Source organism: Sorex araneus, chromosome 5, assembly GCF_027595985.1.
Source record: "Sorex araneus isolate mSorAra2 chromosome 5, mSorAra2.pri, whole genome shotgun sequence".
Lineage (NCBI taxonomy): Eukaryota > Metazoa > Chordata > Mammalia > Eulipotyphla > Soricidae > Sorex > Sorex araneus.
Window position 1 is genome coordinate 84,342,003 of NC_073306.1, and position 19,944 is coordinate 84,361,946.

At 60.0% G+C, this 19,944-nt stretch overlaps 1 protein-coding gene across 4 annotated transcripts in view; it reads left to right on the plus strand.

The window, feature by feature from the left end:
- The first annotated feature begins 455 nt into the window (after positions 1-455).
- Positions 456-19,944, plus strand: part of ARHGEF2 (Rho/Rac guanine nucleotide exchange factor 2) — a 35,915-nt gene continuing 16,426 nt past the window's right edge. Inside the window, exons 1-7 of one of the 4 annotated variants that reach the window (XM_055139199.1) lie at positions 456-478; positions 14,773-14,917; positions 16,989-17,056; positions 17,306-17,369; positions 17,924-18,053; positions 18,179-18,288; positions 18,368-18,514. In XM_055139199.1, coding sequence (XP_054995174.1) covers positions 461-478; positions 14,773-14,917; positions 16,989-17,056; positions 17,306-17,369; positions 17,924-18,053; positions 18,179-18,288; positions 18,368-18,514 — 682 coding nt within the window. In that variant the 5' untranslated portion in view covers positions 456-460. Of the gene's footprint in view, positions 479-6,981; positions 7,298-7,474; positions 7,604-14,405; positions 14,577-14,772; positions 14,918-16,988; positions 17,057-17,305; positions 17,370-17,923; positions 18,054-18,178; positions 18,289-18,367; positions 18,515-19,944 lie in introns of those variants that run through there. The other 3 variants (XM_004619298.2, XM_055139201.1, XM_055139200.1) reach the window with 3 other exon arrangements.

Here is a 19,944-nt window from a genome sequence, read left to right on the forward strand (position 1 = left end):
GGTGCACACTGGGTTCTTGTTTGGCTGGGTCTGGGGTGGGCACATGCCCCTCCCCCGGCAGAGAGCAGCCCCCCCATCATTTCCGTTGGGTGTGATAGGAGCGAGATGGGGCCTGGTGCAGCGGCGGAGAGGCCCTGGGGCCGGGCTCGGGGAGGAAGGGGGAGCCGGGGGTTATTTGGGAGGAGCCTGGAGTTTTCATTATAAATTGCGGGCCTGGGAACAGGCTCCACGTCCAGGAAGTCTGGAGGTGGGAGACGGAGCATCTCTCTCTCCTTCCTCTCTCCTGCCTCTCCCTTGGCTGTGGCCTCCACTGCCATCTCTCTGGGAGTACCTGTGTTTGCTTTTCCAGCTCCAGCTCTTCATCTCTTCTTTTTTGCTCTGCAGCTGTAGCCAGCTGGAAGGGAGCTCAGGATCCAGGGCAGGCTCCTCCCTGAGGCGCTCCCTCAGCTTCCTCTGGGCCATGACCGGAAAGGCCAAGGTAGGCCCCTCTGCCCCCAGCCCCTTCCTTCCCTCCCCTTCCCCGCCCTCCCTGCCTCTCCCTGGTTCGCGGAGACTTGGGGCAATGGGTCAAGTGTCTGGCGCGTGTTCAGGAGCCGTACCTGGGTGCTGCAGGAACTTTGCAGTGTGCAGGGGATCAGTGTGGTGCTGGGGTTCGAACCCTTTGAGCCTTCTCACCATTGCGCTGCCAGTGTGCAGGATCTAAGGGAACAAACAGCTCTCCCTGCCTCCCTCCCTGTCCCCACTAAATCACCTCCACTTGGCAGCCATCTGTGGACAGCTGGAAGAGAAAGGTCTGTTGCCTCAGAAGCTGAGGAGCAGCCTACATCCCTTTTAAATGTTTATATTTATTCATACATAGGTTTGATTTTTAGGCCACCCCCAGTGGTATTCAGGGATCAGTCCTGGTGGGCTTGGGGGACCTTATGTGGTGCTGGGAATTGAACTTGGTTGGCTCTCTGCAAGGCGGGCACCCTACCCATTGTGCTATAGCTTCGCCCACATACATACATACATACATGTGTATATATATGTATATATATATATGTGTGTGTATATATTATATATATGTATATATATATATATATATATATATATATAAAGTCAGTTTATTTTTAGTTTTCTGAGAGGTGTTGTGAGGCCACTCTTGGCTGTGTTCAGGGCTTTCTTCTGGCTCTGTGCTCAAGGATCACTCTTGGCTGTGCTTGGGGGACCAGGCAGTGCCAGTGAACAGACTGGGGTGAACGTCTGCAAGTTAAGCATCGTCCCTACTGTTCTGAGTCTTTGGCCCCCTCTCTGTCTTTTTGTTTGTTGGTTTGTTTGGGGGCCACACCCAGAGGTGCTCAGCGCTTAACTTCTGGCTCTGTGCTTGGGGATGACTCCTGACAGGACTCGGGGGACTCTATGGGATGTCAGGGATTGAGCCCCAGTAGGCCAATTGCAAGGCAGGAACCTTCTCTGCTGTGTTATTGCTGTGGCCTTGGGTCCCCTCACTTTTATATTTATTTATTCATGAATTTAGGGCCCCTCCTGGCGGTGCTGAGCTGGCGGCCAGGCCATTCCCTGTGGTGCTGTGGGAAGTGATTGTCGTGCTGGGATCAAACCCAGGGTCTGTATAGACCAAGCCATGCTCTTAGCACTTGAGTCACATCTCTGTCCCCTCTGTTTTAAGACCTGAATATCTCAGAGGTGGGCAGTCACTCTTGAGCTCTGGACTAAATACTGATAATAATTATAGCTATACTTTTCGCTTCTCCGTAGCGGCCTCCAGTTTGCAAAGTGCTTTTACCCTCGTAATTTTAATGAGTAGGTTTGGCAGCTGAAACTGCTGAAATGAAACCGGAGGTGGGAGGTGAGTAGGGCAGGAGTCTGAGATTCTGGGGTTTTTGTTCGTTTATTTTGGGCCACATCTGGCTGTGCCTGGGACTGACTTACTCCTGGCTCTGTGCTCAGGGATGACTTCTGGTGAGACTCAGTGGGACCCTGTGTGGTGCCAGGGATTGAATCTGCTGTGTGCAAGACTAGCGCCCGGTTGCCGGCTGTGAGATCTCTCTGGTCCAGGAGTCTGGGATTCTGAGTGTGTGGTCCCTGTGTGTTTGTGTGTGTCTCCAATGCAGCAGAGGTGTGCCCACTGCTTGAACTCAATCCCATTTCTCTCTGTTCACTGGCAGAAGGAGCCTGCTCTCCTTATGACCTCCCCAGTTAAGTACACACCTTCCAAGCAGATAGCATCTGAGTGTTGGGAGAGAAACTCCGGAGGCCTGATTCCGCTTCCCCTGAGATTCTCACCCGAGCCCCAGCCTAACTGGCCCCTGGCCAGCCACCATTCTCTTTCCTCAGCGGGCAGGAAAGGCCGAGAAGGAAGCAGGTTGCTAGCACCTTCCCGCCAGAGACCAGGCCCTTCAGGCATGAGGAAGGAGGTGGGTGGGGAGTTGGGGAACCTTAAAGCAGGGGGTGGTCTGGGGCCTGGGCAGTAAGAGGAGGCAAACACGGAGACCAGGAGACCACCGTCTTGCACTCGGGATCTTGTCCTCTCAGATAGTCAAGATTGAAAGCTGAGAACCTGGAGACACGAAGGTGGAATTCAGTAGAAGCTTTGAGAAAAGGAAGGGAAGGCTTGGGAAGTGCGGGCCCCTTAAGAAAGAAGCCTGGAAAAATCATTCTTTCTTTCTTTTTTTCTTTTTCTTTTTAATGGGGCAGGGCACACCCAGCCCTTGCTCAAGGATTTCTACTGGCTCTGCAACTCAGGAATCCTGGGAGGACTTGGGGAATAAAATGGGGATGCTGGGGATCGATGTAGGCACCCTACCCACTGTGCTATCTCTCCAGTTCAATCTCTCTCCCTCTTGCTCTCTCAGGGGCCACACCCAGCTGTGCTCAGGACTTACTCATGGCTCTGTACTCAGAAATCACTCTTGGGGGGACCATGTGGGATGCTGGGTATTGAACATGGTTTAGCCACATGCAAGGCAAGCCCTACCCCACTGTACTATCTCTTCGGCCCCCCCTTGTCTTCTTGTTATTTAGGGGCATGGGTAAATTCCAAGCACTGAGTTTTATTTTATTTTGCTTTTTGGGTCACACCTGGCACTGCACAGGGGTTACTCCTGGCTCTCTGCACTCAAGAACTACTCCTGGTGGTGCTCAGGAGACCATATGGGATGCTGGGAATCGAACCCCGGTCGGCTGCTTGTAAGGCAAATGCCCTACCGGCTGTGCTATCGCACCAGCCCCAAGCACTGGGTTTTAGACATGCCAGATGGGAAGATAAAGGGCTGCGGATGAACCAGGTATTTAAAAGCACTGGCTTCCCTATATACTGGCCCATCACCAGAAATTTTTCTCTCTGTGGGGTCATCTTTTTATTTTGTTTATTTTTGGGCCACATCAGTGGTGCTCAGGGCTTACTCCTGGTTCTGCCCTCAGAGATCACTCCTGGCAGGGCTCAGGGAACCATATGGGGTTCTGTGGACTGAACCCCCGATTGGCCACGTGCAAGGCAAACTCCCTTTTGCACTATCTCTGCAGCCCATCTCGGGCCATTCTTTCTAATCCCCCGGCCATTTTCCTCTATCCCTATGTAGTTTATCAATCTGTGACCCTCCCATCATAGGGGAGAAGTTGAGGAGCTAATCACCTTCTTCTGTTAAAAAAGAAAAATCATACTCAGCAGTGCTCAGGACTTCTTCCTGACTCTGTTCAGGGATCACTCCTGGCAGGCCTGAGAGACCCTCTGTAAGGCCGGTGCCTCACCCTCTGCACTATCACCCCAGCCCTATGCATCCCCACCTTTTTTTGTGTATGATGGGAATGAGTGGACCAGCTCCTCCTGACTGGTTTGCAGTTGCCCCTTCTTCTTCTTTTTTTTTTTTTTTTGCTTTTTGGGTCACACGTGGTGATGCACAGGGGTTACTCCTGGCTCATGCACTCAGGAATTACCCCTGGCAGTGTTCAGGGGACCATATGGGATGTTGGGAATCGAACCCGGGTCGGCCATGTGCAAGGCAAACACCCTACCCGCTGTGCCATTGCTCCAGCCCTGCAGTTGCCCCTTCTTAGCTGCTGAGTATCCTGGTGAAGTAGAAGGTGGGAAGTGTGGGGCCAGGACTACGACAGAAAGGCCCCAGAACAAGTGAGGGCATTGGGGCCCTCTGCCTTTCCTGGGTAGGGGGTGTGTCTTTCTGGCCTCCCTTCCAGTCCTGCCCTGGTCCACTTTCCTTCTGCCCTGCCCTCCCCAGTGAGGTGAGGTACTGCTTCACTAGATCTCTACTTCCGCGTCCTCCCAGCTCAGCATGGGGGCCCAGGGGCAGGTAAACATGGTGGGGGGGCGGGGGTGGAGCCTGAGGCAGAGAGAAGGAAATGACTTACTCTTTCCTATCTGATTCTCAGGGGAGAGTTGCTCAAACACTTTCCCAGCCTTCAGCTAGCTTAGTCCTTCTAACAGCACTGCCAAAGATAAGTGCTTTCATCTCCGTCTGCAGACAAGATAACTAGGAGGCAGCAGTTCTTTGCCCAGGGTCCGGTTTAGGAAGGGGCGGTGCCAGGCTGCAAACCCTTCTGCAGTGGCTGCTTAACACTTCCTCCCTATACGCAACCAGGACCGTGTTCCCTCCCTCCCCTTCTTCCATCAGCTTTGGCGTCTTTGTTTTTTATGTTTTGTTTTGTTTGATAATGCTCAGGGCTCCCTCCTGGCTCTGCACTCAGGTGGTGGCGCTGTGGGAACCACATGTGGTGCAAGGGATTGAACTGGGTTGACCACCTGCCAGGCAGTGCCCTCCCTGCTGTACTACTGCGCTGGCCCCAAGGTTTCCAGTCTCTGGACTGACCTGGAGTTAAAAAGCACCTACTGCTGAGCCACATTCCTGGCCTGGGAAACTATTTTCCTACTGGGGCTGGAAAGAAGTACAGCCAGTGGCGATCAACAGGGTCTGGCTCAAAAGTGAAACAAACACATGTAAATAAATAATAAACACACATAGTAGACAAGATTCTGGTAACCAGGTTCTTCCCAAGGACGTGCTCTCCAGCCCTGAAATGTGGGGACACGTTTGCCAAGAGAAAAAAGTTTAAGAAGGTGGTGACTCAGGGCTGGAGTGATAGCACAGCGGGTAGGGCTTTTGCCTTGCATGCGGCCGACCTGGGTTTCATTCCCAGCATCCCGTATGGTCCCCTGAGCATCGCAGGAGTAATTTCTGAGTGCAGAGCCAGGAGTGACCCCTGTGCACGCCGGGTGTGACAAAAAAAAAAAAAAAAGAAGGTGGTGACTGCTTTTAGGTTCTGGCAGAAATTAGGCTTGACTTTTGTTTGTGTGTCTCTAAAAATTAATTTTGGAAAATATGGAAGGTCGCAGGGATGAGGAGGGGGTGGGAGCAGCTTGGGAGAAGGGCCTAGGAGACAAGAAAAGGTTAATTGTGCCAGAGGCCACAGAAAATGGGAATTACATCAAGCTACAGACCTAGTTCCCTAAAAACCAAGTACTTTTTTATATTATTTTTGTTTTACAGAGCCAGGGATGGGCCAAGGGCCACACATCTAAGAGCAGGGGCTTTACCACTGACTGAGCTTCCTGCCCGGCCTTCCTTGGGTTTTGTGGGTGTTTGGGGACCACACCTAGCAGTGCTAACGGGATCACTCTTGGGGGACCATATTCCGCGCAGGAAGGCGAACAAGTGCCTTAACCCCAGCCAGAACTTTCAGGTTGGGGCTTGGGGACTGTGCGGTCCCTCCAAACACCCTGGGGGTTTGGCGATGCAGACTCTAGTTGGGCCCTTTAAGATCCCACCCCAGCCCGCAGCACCGTCCCGGCAGGGCCAGGGAGAGAAGGGAGGGTGCAGCCCACCCAGTCCTGGGCCCCTAGTGGGTGGGACCATGAGGTCAAGCTTCTGGCCGTCTGTGTTTAAATTTAGTACATTCCTCAGCTCGGGCAGCCAGAGGGTGGGGGTGGGGAGAGAGGGTCAAAGAGAGGTTCTGGGCCGGGGAGCTTTGGGTCTGCTGGTTTTGGTGGGAGGTCCTTGGGTCGCCCAGGCACGCGTGGGCCCCGGGAAGTCCTTCCCGCTTCCCCATTCCCCCAGTCCATTCTGCACCCTTTGTCCTTGGCTCTACCAGGCTGCTAGGCAGGGGCCGGGTGAGGAAGGAGGTGAAGGAACTGCGAGGAGGAGCGGCGTGGGGGTGGTGCGGGGCGGGCGCGGGGCCCTACCAGCTCCCCAGGGTGAGGCGCGGGGCCCGAAATAGTGGCAGAGGCTAAACCCGGCGCCTTTCCGCGCGCGCGCCCGGGCCGGACCCTCCCCCACGCCGCTGCGGGGCACCCCCCCGCCCCCATCGGTGGCACACGCGGGAACAAACGCTCCCTTTCCGCTACCCGGGGAAGATGCTTCCTACCCGCAGGAAACTCCCGGCGGTGGGGCAGCGAAGGGTCCCAGAGAAAACGCCTCCTCCGCGCCCCCTCACCCACGCGTCTTGCGGGCAGCCTGGCCACGTCCCCACAACTGCCGCTTAGCTGGGGCCGGGTGGGCTTCTGGTCTGTGGGGTCCCGCCTGGCCGGCACCCGAGACCGCACGTCCCAGCACTCGGTCGGCCTAGGTGGCGAGCCTGTCCCCGCCCCGCGCGCCCCCCGCCGGGCAGAGCCCGGGTGCGGAGCCCCGGGGGGCGGGGGCTGGGACCCGGGACCTCGCGGCCGCTCTCCTCCACGCCTCCTCTTCGGCGGGCGCCTGTAGTTCCCCTTTGATTCCCCGGCCCTGCCCCCTACCCCGAGCCGTAAACGGGGTCTGCGGCTTTGATGGGGCCGCGGGGCCAGGAAGGAACTGGTCCCCTCTCCTCCCGGGAGAGCCGGGGGCGGACGGAGCCGGGGCCCGCGGGTCTTTAATTTAGAGTCCGCGCGGGGGGAGGGGCCGGCCGACCTCGGGGGCGGCTCCCGGGGATAGAGGGCGCCCCTGGGCGCTGGGGGGCGGGGAGCAGTCGCAGCAGCGCCCCGAACCTGTGAGGGGAGCCGGGCACGGCTCGGGGCGGCCGGGCGTCCCGTGCGCCGCTCGCCGCACCCCGCCCTCCATCCGCCCCGCCTCTCCCCTTCCTGAGCCCGGGCGGGGTGGAGACTCGGGTTTGAGGAACTGGTGAGGGGTGCCTGGCGAGGGGACTCGGACTTCCTGTGCCCGAGCGCGCCGCGTGCGGGGCGCCCCCCATCACCGCCGCGCGCCGGGGTCCTCGCCGCACCCTCTCGGGCTCCCCCCCACCCCGGCGGATTATGTCTCGGATCGAATCCCTCACGCGCGCGCGGATCGACCGAAGCAAAGAGCTGGCAAGCAAGGTGGGCTTGGCGACCCCCCCTCCCTGTCCCCTCTCCCCTCATCTCCGCCCGCCCCCGGCCCCGGGGCGCCCTGCAGCCCGGCCCCCCGCCTTGGGCTCCCCGCCTGCTTTCGGGGCGCCGAAATCAGGCGGAGCATCGGCTGGGAAGGCGGCGGGACGGTGGGTGGGGACTGCGGGAGGGGGAGGGTGGGCAGCGCGCCCCGCGCCGGGCCGGGCTGGGATCCCCGGACGAGCCGACCTGGGGCGCGGGCTCCCGCGGGCCGGCGTCTAGCGGGTGTTCCGACACAGCCGGAGGAAAGTTGCTGGGGTAAGGGGCGGCGGGCGCGGAGGGAGGCGCGCGGTGGAGAGGGGGCGGCCCGGCGCCCCGACACCCCCGCTGCGCCCGGGCTGCGCGCGGCGGCGGCCCCCCACCCCGCCGTCGCTGGCTTGGTGTTCCCCCTTTGTCCCGCCATCCGGCGGCGGGGCGGGGAGGGGGTGGTTTCCCGGCTTCCTCCCAGCACCCCCAGCCCCCCCTGCAAGACAAAAGTCAGCTCCTCCCCTCACAAATGGACTTTCCAGCTGTGATTCAGCTCTGCCCTGGCGGGGTGGGGGCGGCCGGCCCGCTTGGGGGACCCCCCTCAGCGTGCCCAGGTGCCGGGGTGGAGGTCTTTGTGTAGCCCGAGCCTTTCTCCCACCCTCGGGGGCCTTGAGAACCCAGGATCCCCCTTCCTAGGCACCCCAGCAGCCTCTAGCTCCTGGTTTCCTAAGCTTTACTCTGGACGGACCCACTGGGCTCTGTGCACCCCCGCCCAGCTGGTACCGCCGGGCTCTGGCTCCATCATCTCGACTTAAAGAGTGTGTGTGTGTGTGTGGTGGGGGGGGTCACTTCCTAGGCTTTGCACCGTCCTGACCGGTTCCTTGCCGGGTCTTTCCGACAAACCCGCGCCTTTGTACCCAGGCCCCCAATGTAGTACTGCCTGCGAGGTGGACCCTGAGAGGTGGGGAAGGTGGGCTGCTGGGGTGTCCCCCCACACTGGGCGCCTTCCCAGCAAGGCAGACTCGGCAGCCCGGAGCCGGTTCCTGGCTCCTCCCGTAAGCCTCCTGTAAGCCCAGCACCCCGCAGCACCCTGTGCCCCTCCCTCTCAGGCAGGGGAGCCCCGAAGGTGACCTGGCCATCCCCACCCCCGCACGCGCCCCTGGGGCCTCTGTCTGGGAGCTCCTGGCAGACAGGTTCCAACCTGGCCTTTTCCTAAAGGGCTGGGATCGCACTCCGCTCATGGCAAAGTAGCTGGGGCCGGGGGTAGGGGACACCCAGAACAGCCGGGCACCAGCAGCAGCGGGGGTCCAGGCAGCCCTGCCACAGGCCAGGCCCTGCTCTGAAAGTCTGTTTATTTTTTCAACCGTTTGAGCTGACACCTTGGAGCAGAGCCAGGGGGGCGGGAGGTTTTTTGAAACCACGGAAATTTGGTTCCACCCTAAAAAGGAAAACGGGTGGGGAGAGCCCTCTGGGGGGCCCACCTGCAGAGGGGAGAGCTGGGTTGGGGGCCAGACAGCTGGTGGCTGGGGGTGCGTATGTGTGAAGGGCTGGGAGGTGTAAGAATCGGAATCCAGAAGCCTAAGGACAGAGTTGGAGGGAGCCGGTGGGGTGGGGGCGGGGCGGCGGGGAGGAGGGTCTGAGAGGGCAGCGAGGCCAGGAGGGTGGCTTGTCAGTTTGGCTGCTCGGAAGGGGGAGGGCCGTTCCCCCAAGCTGTGGTTAGGGAAGGGGGGTTGGTGCTTAGCCACAAACCCTGGATCCCCTCTCCCCTCCCCCAGGCACACCAGCTGTCTCTTTTCTTTTTATACTGTGCTGAGACGTGGAGGGACCTCTGGAAATGCTAGATTTGTGGAAGATCTGTTTCGGGGACGGGTCAGAGCTGAGCCCGATCCGCCATCACCCGCACACCTCGCCTTGCCCTTTCCGGGCCGGGAGGATTCTCCAGCTCCTCTCTCCGCCCGGCTTCCTTTCTCTCTCTCTCCATTTCTCTTCTTCCAGGCTCTTCAGCTCCACCCCCTCAATTCTCTTTGCTCCATTTCCTACCCCAAACCCCATCGGTCCCCTTTCTTTAGCCTCCTGTTCTCTCTCCTCCCCCAAGCCCTAACCTGCAGTCTTCCAGAACAAAGACTGCTTTCCTGCCTGGGATCTGAGGGGTAGGAGAGCTCCTGGGAGCACTCTGGGAGCTTGGGGTCCCCCTCGGATGCTGAGTCCTCAGCCTGGGAGTGTGGTGGGCAGGTGGAGCCTGGAGAGAGAGAGGCTCTTTGTTCCCAGAAGTGGAGAGGTGGCGAGGGGGCCGGCTTGAGGGTGGGGAGGCCAGCTGGTGGTTTGGGAGGAAACTTGAGGAATTACCTGGAGGCTGAAACTTGGGGTTACAGGAAAAGACTCCAGGGGTCACAGCCGTTAGGAGTGAGGAAGAGGGGAGCCGGCCAGGGTGGGGGAGGGACTGTGTCTTCAGGAAGTCGCTGTGGGGCTGGGGGGACCTCTGGAGACACCGGCTGGCTGACCTTGGTTTCAGGGAGGGGACAGATTTGAATGTGTGAATTTCATGCATGCATGTGACCTGCTTGGTGTTTGTGTGTGTCCCTGTTCCCAGACGCTCTGGGTTAGTATTTTGGTGTTTCTTTTTCTGGGGGGCGGGTGTAGTTTGGGGTCTCACCAGCTGTGCTCAGGGTTCACTCCTGGTGGGTCTCAAGGGTCCCTGTGCGGTACTACGGATCATAACATTCCCTGGCCGACTATGTGCCAGGCAGACGCCTTCCCCCCTGTGCCATCTCTTAGACCCCTGATTTTTTGTGTTTTGAATGGTGACCCCCACGGTAGGGGGCTCTTGCTCAGGATCTGGGGATGTGGCGCTTTTCTTTCCTTTAACCTCTGGTATGCAGCCAGCCTCTAAGGGCCGGGAGCACAGGCTGGTCAGGGCCAGTGGCTGGGAGAGCTGGTGGGACCCTCCTGGACTTGTTTGTGCCTCCCGGGGGGAGGGGGGCTCCCAGCAGCTGTCCCCCGCCCCGCGCCGCCCGCCTGTGCCAGGAGGGCAGGGAGTCCTGGCACGGCTATTGTTCGCGCACAAATGCCGTCTGTTTTCGCCCCTCTCCCTCCCTCGCTCGCTCTCTCTCCCCTGACCCGACAGGTGTGGCTGGGTGGGGGCAGGCTGGGGCCCCCCGACACTGGGGTCTCAGGCTCTCTGGACTTATTTCATCTCCCAGGACCCTTACTGCCCCATTCGTGCCCACCCGAAGGCCCAGGTCTTTCTTCGGGAAGTGAGTGTCTGTTAAGTGCCTTTGTGTGCGTGCTGACAGCCTTTGGGTCTGGTTCTGATGCTGGCGTTCCTCTTGCTCTCTCCTGTATCTCGCCCCTGGGACCTCCTAAAAGAGCAGCATCTGGGGGCCAGGGGGATGGCTCAGGGATCCTCAGGGGTTGGGGCTCCATTCCTGAAGAATATGCCCCCCAGCACTCCTGGGGGGTAGCCTTAGTGCTTCCCAGCACCCCCTGCATTGCCAGCTCCTGCACTGACCCATGTCCAGCCTGGTTGACCAAGTATTTTTGGGAGCCCCCGACCCCGGCTTTCTGGCTGGCAGCATCCTTCCCCCTCCCCCAGAAAAACAACAGAATTCCTCTCACGGTCCCCAGCCCCGTAATGATCCCTTGTCCTTAGATTCTACCCCCTCGGGTGTCCCAGCTGAACTCTCCAGGGACCCAGGGACCGGACAAGGGCCTGCTCTGGGGCGCTCCCCAACTTAGGGAAGGGGCTACTGCCAGGGCAGCTAGAAGAGAGGCAGTTCTGAGCTTCCCACGATGGCCCCCATAGGTCTGGACGCCCCTGCCAGGGAGCTGGGGAGCCGCCTGCCCTGGCCAGGGCCTTTGTCTCCAGGCCGGGACAAGGCCCAGGATCTGGGGTGATAAGATGCTTTGGCCTGGCAGCAGCAAAGGGCTGGGAAGAAAGGGGAGAGGAGGGGGGAGTGGAGGCTCTCAGTGCTGATACGGAATGGGGTCGCACAGACCCCGGCTGAGAGTGTTAATGAAACCCCCTGTCTTGATGTTTACCCACCATCCTGGCTGCTCTGTGTGTGTGGAACCGGGGGTCTAACCTAGGCCCCCACTGTCCTGCCTCGACCCTTCCGAAGCATGTATTGAGTGCCTGTTGTGTACCAGCCCTGGTCCTCATGTGCTGTGCCTCCACCATTGGTGTGGTGGCTGCGGAGGGGCGGGACTTCCTGGGAAGGTGGGTGGGAACCAGCAGGAAGGACCTCTGAGCGTTGGCAATGGGTGATGCGCATTGGGGAGTGTCCTTGGGCCTTTTCTTGTGGACCAATCGGTGCCTGGCGAGGAGGGGTGGCGGTGGTGGGGGTATGTTACTGGGAGACCAATGACATTATCTTTTTGCCTTTTGGTTTGGGTTTTGGGCCATACCTGGTGGTGTTCAGGACCGAGTCCTGGCTGGATGCTTTAGGGGTCATTCCTGGACCTGGGGTGACCCTGTGGACTCTGTGCAGTGCTGGGGGTCAAACTCGGGTCGATTGCTTGCAAGCCAAGCAGCTTCCTTGCTGTACTATCTTGCCAGCCGGGATTATTTTGATACCCGGGAGGAGGATGGAGAACTGGACACAAGGCCATCTATTCCACCTCTGGGGCAGGCACCTGGGGTAAGAGGGCCGTGTTCTCTGCATACCCCGAGCCCCAGTCCCGGGGCGGGCAGGACCACTCTCGAACAGTAGCCACTGAGGCTGGGCCCTGAGCTGTGGGATGTGCGTCTGCTGGGGCTGCTGCCCGCTGCTGGCCCGCCCAGAGAGGGGGTCCCTTGGAGAGCACGTGAGTGTGGGGTTGTGGAGGAGGCGAGCCCCCTGCAGCTGGGTGGTCTGTGGGGCATGGGCACAGCGAGGAGTGGGCTCCGCAGCTTTTCACGCCTTGGGTGAAATTCTGGGAGCCTGGGGTAGGGTGGGGGGGCTGGAGGAAGCCAGGTGGGGGGGTGGTGCCACCCTTTTGGCCTTGGCCCTCACTCGCCTCTAGACGTGCCTTTTAATTTTCGTTGGCCAAAGCCATGCCCACAGTGCTCAGAGTTTACTCCTAGCTCTGTGCACAGGGGTCATTCCTGGCTGTGCTTGGGGGAATGATACGGGATGGTCGGCATCAAACCTGGGTCAGCTGTGAGCAAGGCAGGCGCCCTCCCCTCTGTACTATCTTTCCAGTCCCAGATGTGGCCTTTTAATCTCCATTTCACATTGACTTGCTTCTAATTCAAACATGCTAAGCGCTATCCTTTATTTTATTGTTTTGTTTTTTTGTTATGGGGGCCACACTCAGTGGCGCCTGAGCCTACTGCTGGCTTGGTGCCTAGAGATCATTCCCAGAGGGTCTGTGGGGTGGGGAACCCGGCTGTTGGGCAGGGAACGTGGGTGCCCAGCGTGCAGAGTGCGTCTCGCCTGTTGTGATGAGCTCTATCTCCAGGGCCCCAGAGCTCCAGTTTATCAGCCCTCATTGAGGACTGGCAGAGAGGACGGGGGGGGGGCGAGGGGGGGGCGCTGAGGAAAGAACTACGTGGACTTGCTCATTGAGGTCCTTGAAGATTGTTCTTGCGGGGAGGGAGGGGGTGATCTTGAGCTTCTAAGGAGCTGAAATGGGAGCAAACTAGACTTTTTTTCTAGGGTCCCATGGCAGCGGGTGATGGGGTAGGCAGGAGTCACCTGGGCTCAAATGCCTCACCTTGGGGAGGGAGGTCAGTGGGGAGGAGCAGACTGCAGGGGGGCGGAGGGAGAGGAGGGGCAGAGAGGAGAAGTGAGGCAGGAAGGGGAAGGTGGAGGAGGGGGGTTCATGAGAGGGCAAGGGAGGGCTGGAGGAGACCAGGAGGTGGGGCAGGGGAGAAAGGAAACCTGGACCCTGGCGGGGACTGTGGACGCCTGGGCTCCAGTCTCAGCGCACTGGGCCTCTGAGGGGCGGCAGGAGGCCCGGGACCCCGCACGCCCGCCCCGGCACTGCCCTCTGCCCTGCTCTTGGCTCAGCCCTTCAGCTTCCCCTTTCTCTCCTGCCCTCCTGCCGCCCGCTCCCCTCCCCCCAACCCAGTGTGGGAGAGCCTCTCGCCCCCTAGTTCCACTCCCGCCCCCTCAGATCAGTGTCTGCTCCAGGGCCCCCCACCCCAGCCCTCTCGGCCTTGACTTACAGGTTTAAGAGAGCAAGGAAATGGGTCTGGGGCCTGTGTCCCTGCTCTCGGTGAGTAGGGGGAGACTGACACCAGGTGGTGGGCGATGCCTGTCTGGGGGCTGAGGAGGGCTTGGCTCTGAGGAAGGAGCCCGTCTGCGTGGAACGGAGACAGACCGAGGTCCCGGGTTGGGGGTCTCCCAGGCTGGAGGGGCAGAGGTCAGGCTTTCTGAGAGACAGGCCTGAGGGCTAGTTGTGTGGACTTTGTGTGAAGGAACCCTGGGTGAAACCAGCCCCCCAGACCAAAACAGCAAAACAAAAGGGACTGGGATTGAGTTTTCTTCCTCAAAGACCCCAGAGGGGAATTCAGTCTTCTGAGGTATCCCTGTGCCCCCGACTGTGTGTGTGTGTGTGTGTGTGTGTGTGTATCTCTGTGTGTCTCTATACATCTGTCTCCATGTGTGTGTCTGTGTACGTCTGTGTCTGTGTGCATCTTGGTGTGACTGTGTCTGTGTATTCTGTGTATTTGCATGTGTGTCCATGTCTCTGTCTGTGTCTTTCTGTGTGTGTTTCTGTGTGCCTCTGTGCGTGTTCATGTGTCTCTGTGTGTCAGTGTATTTGCATGTGTGTCCCTGTCTGTGTGTGTGTCTGTTCTCTGTGCATCTGTGTGTGTGCATGTGTCTCTGTGTGTCTGTGTCTCTGTGTCTGTGTGTCTGTGTCTGTGCTCATCTGTGCATGTGTGTCTGCCTGTATGTGTCTGTGTCTCTGACTGTGTGAGTTTAGGTCAGGGTGTAACTTGGAGCCCTGGGGGAGACTGGGAGATGTTCTGCCCTCTGCAGTCCATCTAATGAGGGGCTCTCCTGTCCCCCACCCCCTGCTGACAGCGCTCCCACGGTTGTCATGGTTATAACAGGAGCGCACTCCCCCCCGTTGGGAAGCGCTGGTGAGCTGGCGCCCTCGCCTCGCCTGCTCTCCCTCCTCTCTGCGCATCTTCCCGGCACCAGCACCGCGGAGAAGCAGAGCGCAGCGGCTCGGGGGCGAGCGGAGCCGGGCGGGGAGGTGGAGTGAGGACGTGGAGGTCAGGTCCAGAGCCAGGGACATGAGTGGCAACAGGAGGCAGCCCAGCCGCCGGGGCCAGGTCGGTGTGGGACCCCCGCGCCCGGCCCCGACTCCTGTCTGGTGGCTCTGCCTGAGGCAGTGGTGTTGCCCGGTGTCGCCTGGCGCCACGAGCGGGCAGTGCTGTCTGCCCCATGCCTTCCACCTGCCGCCCTGTGCCCCCCCTCGGGCACCCTGGCAGCCTCCAGCCTCACCCGTCTCTCCTACCTCTTTCACAGACCCGGGAAAAGGAGAAGATGAAGGAAGCCAAGGATGCCCGTTACACCAACGGGCATCTCTTCACCACCATCTCCGTCTCGGGCATGACCATGTGCTATGCCTGTAACAAGAGCATCACCGCCAAGGAGGCCCTCATCTGCCCAAGTGAGTTGCCCCGACTGACCGCGGCTTGTCCTGCTGACCCCATCACTGCCCTCCAGCTCCTTTCTGCCAGGGAGCTGCCCAGCTCCTTCTGCCCCCTGGACCCTCGGAGCGTGGCCCTCGCTCCCTTTCTTCAGGCCCACAGCCCACGGCCCAGGGCTGTGGGTGGGTGGCCGTGGGAACATGGCTGTGGGGGGCAGGGAGGGAGCCGGCTCCCTGGCAGCTGTTGTCCACTGGGTCCTCCCCCCCTCTCGGAACAGCTGCTGAGGGTTGGGGGAACGAATTGGAGGAGCAGCAGGAATGTGGGGGAGCCGGGTGGGACACCGTGGGCTCTGCAACTGCTTCTGCCCGTTTTCTGGAGCGATCCCCCCGCCCCGCCCTTTCCGTGGAGTGATGAACCCTGAAATCCCTGAGTCTGCTGTTGCAGGCGGTGGCCGGGAGGAGCGGGCAGTTCCTGGGCTCCGTGCAGTAAGGTGGCAGTGTGTGTGCTGGCACCCAGCGGGTAGGATTTGGGGTTTGCCTCTGAGCAGAGCCCCGTGTCGGGAAGGAAAAGCCAGGAATTCTTCTCAGGGTACCCCTCTGCCCCGACCCCCACATGGAGAAGAGCTGCTTCCTTCTAGAACAGGATTAAGAGGAAACCAGGCGCGGCCTCCCGGACCCCAGCCCCCAGGTCCCAGAACTTGAGGAAGGAACCCCCAGAAGGAACCAGCGAGGCCTCCCCCACTTCCTGCTCAACTTAGAGTAATGAGGATGAGGAGGGAACCCCCATACGATCCCTCAAGAGATCTGACAAAATTCCCAATCCGGAAGCTGTTGCCAGGGGAACAGGGGAGGCAGGCAGCACGCGCTATTTTGAGAGCAGGTGGAAAGCGGAGGTTCGATCCAGAGGCACGCAGAGACGCCGCGGGCCGGGGGTAGGAGAGGGCAGCGGGATGGGGCGCCTCCGCCCTCCTTCTGTCTGGCCCGCTGCCCCACCCTGCCCGTCCTGTATTTGTGGAAGTGAGCACGGGGCTGGGTATTGTCTGAAGGAGTTAGCAGTTTCCGGTGTTGGTGGACGGGAGGGGAGGGAGGGGAGGCCAGCGAGGGCCCAGGGCTGAGGCCGGCCCTGCAGAGGGAGTAAGCAGCGCTTATGGCCCTCCTCCTCTCCTTCCCTGCGGTGAGGGGGGTGGCTGAGGGGGGCAGCAGAGGGACTGTTGAAGTTGTGATTTCACTTCAGCAGGGATAGGACTCCGGGCCCGAGCGGGGAGGGCAGAGGACAGGCTTGGAGTAGAGAGCTGAGTGCTGTGGGCGGCGCTGGGCCGGGCAGGGAGGGCCAGGCCTGCTCCAGTCCATGGTGCTCACCTCCCTGGCTCCTCGTCCGTGGCACTCTAGCCATGGCTCTTGAGTTCACGACATCGCGTTCTGTGGCACTCATAGCTCATGATGCTGTAACCCAGAATGCTCTAAGCCTGACATTCTGGTCCACACGGTACCGCCAGCAGAGGCCAGAGCCGTTCTTGCAGTTGAAGGAAGGTGCCCAGGCCCGCGCCCAACCCATTTTTCTCGGTTCTGTGACCTCTGCAGATGATTTGACCTCTGGGATACAGGGGGAGGGAGCCTCCGCTATCACAGGCCAAGCTCAGGCTGTCTCCGGGCGTGTTTGGGGGCAAGTCAGTGTGGCAGGTTCCCTGGATGCTGGGGGCTGGTGGACTCCCCCTCTCTGCCCCGAGCCCCCATCCCAGCTGCTCCTGTGCCAGCTTCTTCTCGTGGGCGTCCCTCTGCCATCTGCCATCCCAGCCACCTTTTTGCTTCTCGGGCTCATCTCCGGCAGCCAGGAAGCCCTTCTTGCCGCAAGTGCCCCCTCATCCCCCTGCAGGCAGGATGGGGTTGACACCCCCTCCCACCCACTCAGTCGGGCTTCACACTTGGACCTTGCGCCTCTGCCTCTCCTTCCCTGAAGCTTTGAGGGGGGAAGGGGCCTGGGGATGGAGGTGGAGATGCTGGGCACTGGAAGAGTGGGTGGCCCGGGAGGGGGGACGGGGGTGTTACCTCCTGTATCTCCCGCCCTCCCTCACCCTCTACCCCACCCTCCCAGCCTGCAATGTGACTATCCACAATCGCTGTAAAGACGCCCTGGCCAACTGCACCAAGGTCAAACAGAAGGTGAGCTGGCGGGGAGGGCCGTGAGCCCGAGCTTCCCTCTGCCCTTTCCGTTTCCATTTGCACCCTTGGGGGGCAGACCTCAGCCCTGTCCTGCCCCTTTGGACCAGCCTGCTGCCGGGCACACGTCCCCCACCCCATGCCCTTAGCAACAGTTCCGGCCATCTCCCCCGGGGGTCGGCCACCCAGAGCCTGTCCCTGGGGTGGCCCTTGGGTGACAGCTGTTCTCCTGTCTCTCTCGCTGTCTCTCAGCAACAGAAAGCCGCCCTGCTGAAGAACAACACTGCCCTGCAGTCCGTGTCACTTCGAAGTAAGGGTGAGTAGTTGATGGGGACCCAGGAGCCCGCCTCCCGCCCCTGCCGCTCTACCGCCCCCCGGAGGCCACCGCAGGCACAGCACCCCCTCCACATGCGACTCAGGGGAGGGCTTGGTCACCCCAGCCTCATGTCTGCACCTGTGTTACCACCTTCAGCTTGCTGGTGGCAGTGTGGTGTTGAGGGAACATGTGCTCAGTGAGAGGCACAGCACCGGCTCGGTCCCATTGATCCCCGCCCCCACCAGCCAGGACTGGGAAAGGAGAAAAGATAAGACCGCTCTCTGGGGCCAAGGAGATAGCTCAGAGGCGGAACACAGGCTTCACATGTGGGGGGCCCAGGTTGGACCCATAGCACTGCAGGCCCCACCCTGGGCAGCACTGGGACAGAGCCTGGCCTAACCCTGAGCACCCCCGGGTGTCGCCCCCCTCCAGTGAGACCAGTCCGACGTTTGGGGCAGTATCAGAGCACTGCAGCATGGCATTACCTTGACCTTTCTTGGGCTGGGGTGGGGGATGGGCACTGGCTCTGACTCTCCCTGTCCCCGTGTCCCCAGCAACCACGCGGGAGCGGCCGAGCTCTGCCATCTACCCCTCTGACAGCTTCCGCCAGTCCCTGCTCGGCTCCCGCCGTGGCCGCTCGTCCCTGTCTTTGGCCAAGAGCGTTTCTACCACCAACATTGCTGGGTGAGTCTCGGGTGCAGACCGTGTGGCGTGTCGGGGGGCGGGAGCGCCGAAGGGTGTTTCCAGAGGTCAGAACCCCAAGTGGACCGAGGCTGAGGCTGGGTGCTGACTGCTGCCTCTTCCCCCAGACACTTCAACGATGAGTCGCCCCTGGGGCTGCGCCGCATCCTCTCACAGTCCACAGACTCCCTCAACATGCGTAACCGCACCCTCTCGGTGGAGTCCCTCATTGATGAAGGTGACCCGGGTGGGGCCCGGCAGGGTGGGGGGCAGCGCCCCCAGGAGAGCTGGCCTGAGTGGCTTCCCCTCCCCCTCAGGGGCAGAGGTGATCTACAGCGAGCTGATGAGCGACTTCGAGATGGATGAGAAGGACTTCGCGGCGGACTCCTGGAGCCTGGCCGTGGACAGCAGCTTTCTGCAGCAGCACAAGAAGGAGGTGATGAAGCAGCAGGATGTCATTTACGGTGAGCGGCCCGATACGCCCGCGCCCGCCCCCGGACTGGGCCTCCCTGTCACTGCCTCTCGGCGCTCTCCTGCTCATCCCATTGCCTTCCCGGGGCTTCCTGGGGCCCACAGACTGCCACTGGCTCTACAGCTTCAGGGCTGTTTGGTGTTCGGGGCCCTGTTTTTTAAGCTTTCCAGTCAGTTCTCATTTATTCTGGGGTCGGGGGCACACCTGGTAGTGCTCAGGGCTTACTCTGTGCTTAGGGCTCAGGGCACCATATGGGATGCTGGGGACCAAACCCAGGTTGGCCTGTACAAGTCAAGCACCCTGCCCACTGTGCTATCTCGCCAGCCCCCCACTCAGTTCTTTGCTCTCACTCTAAGCTTTTTTTTCTTTTTGGGTCACACTCGGTTTCGCACAGGGTATTCTTGGCTCATGTCGCACAGAGGTTACTCCTGGTGGTGCTCGGGGGACCATATGGGATGCCGGGAATCGAACCCAGCCAGCTGTGTGCAAGGCAAATGCCCTACCCGCTCTGCTATCGCTCCAGCCCTGAGCCTTTTTCTTGTGCCACACTGACAGGGGGCTGGCGGAAATCTAGACTACAGGTTCTTCCCCCTAAAGCAGCATGTAAGGTGAAGTGAAAAGTGGGGGAGAAGAAAAAGATTGAAAACAATAAAGCACAAAAGCAAAATAGGGCTCCAGAGAGACAGTACAGTGGGTGGGGCTCTTGCCTGGTATGCAGCCTACCTGGGTTAAATCCCCAGCACGAATGTCCCTGAACACCTCCAGGAGTGATCCCTGAGCACAACTGGATATAGCCCACAAACCAAAACAAAATAGAAAAGTGTCAATACACAAAAGAAAAATGAGGGGCTAGTGGGGCGGTGGGTGTTTCAAGTGTGAGAACCCAGAGTTTGATCCCCGGCTCCACGTGGTTCCCTCCCCCCCCCGCCGCCCACCCCAGGGCCTGTGCCTCAGCACTGCCGAGCGTGATGCCTGAGCAATAAACAGAGAGTAAATCAAAGAGAAAAGAACAGAATTAGAGAGCCAGGGATATTGCCAGCCTTGCATGTGTGATCCCCAGTACTATTTTTATAAAAGTTTGGAAACAGAGCTGGGGAGATAGCACAATGGGCAGGGCACTTGCCTGGCATGTGGCCAATCCCAGTTCCATCCCTGGCATCCCATATAGTCCCCTGTGTCCCGTCAGGAGTAATTCCTGAGTGCAGAGCCAGGAGTAGCCCCTGAGCATCGCCAGGTGTGGCAAAGACTAAACACTTACACAAACAAACAAAAAAAGTTGGAAATGAGCTAAGATGCAGAACATTGGCCCGAAAGGGACTGTGACGGCCTCAAACGTGCCCTGAGGAGCTGGAGTAATAGCACAGCGGGTAGGGCGTTTGCCTTGCACGCGGCCAACCCGGGTTCGATTCCCAGCATCCCATA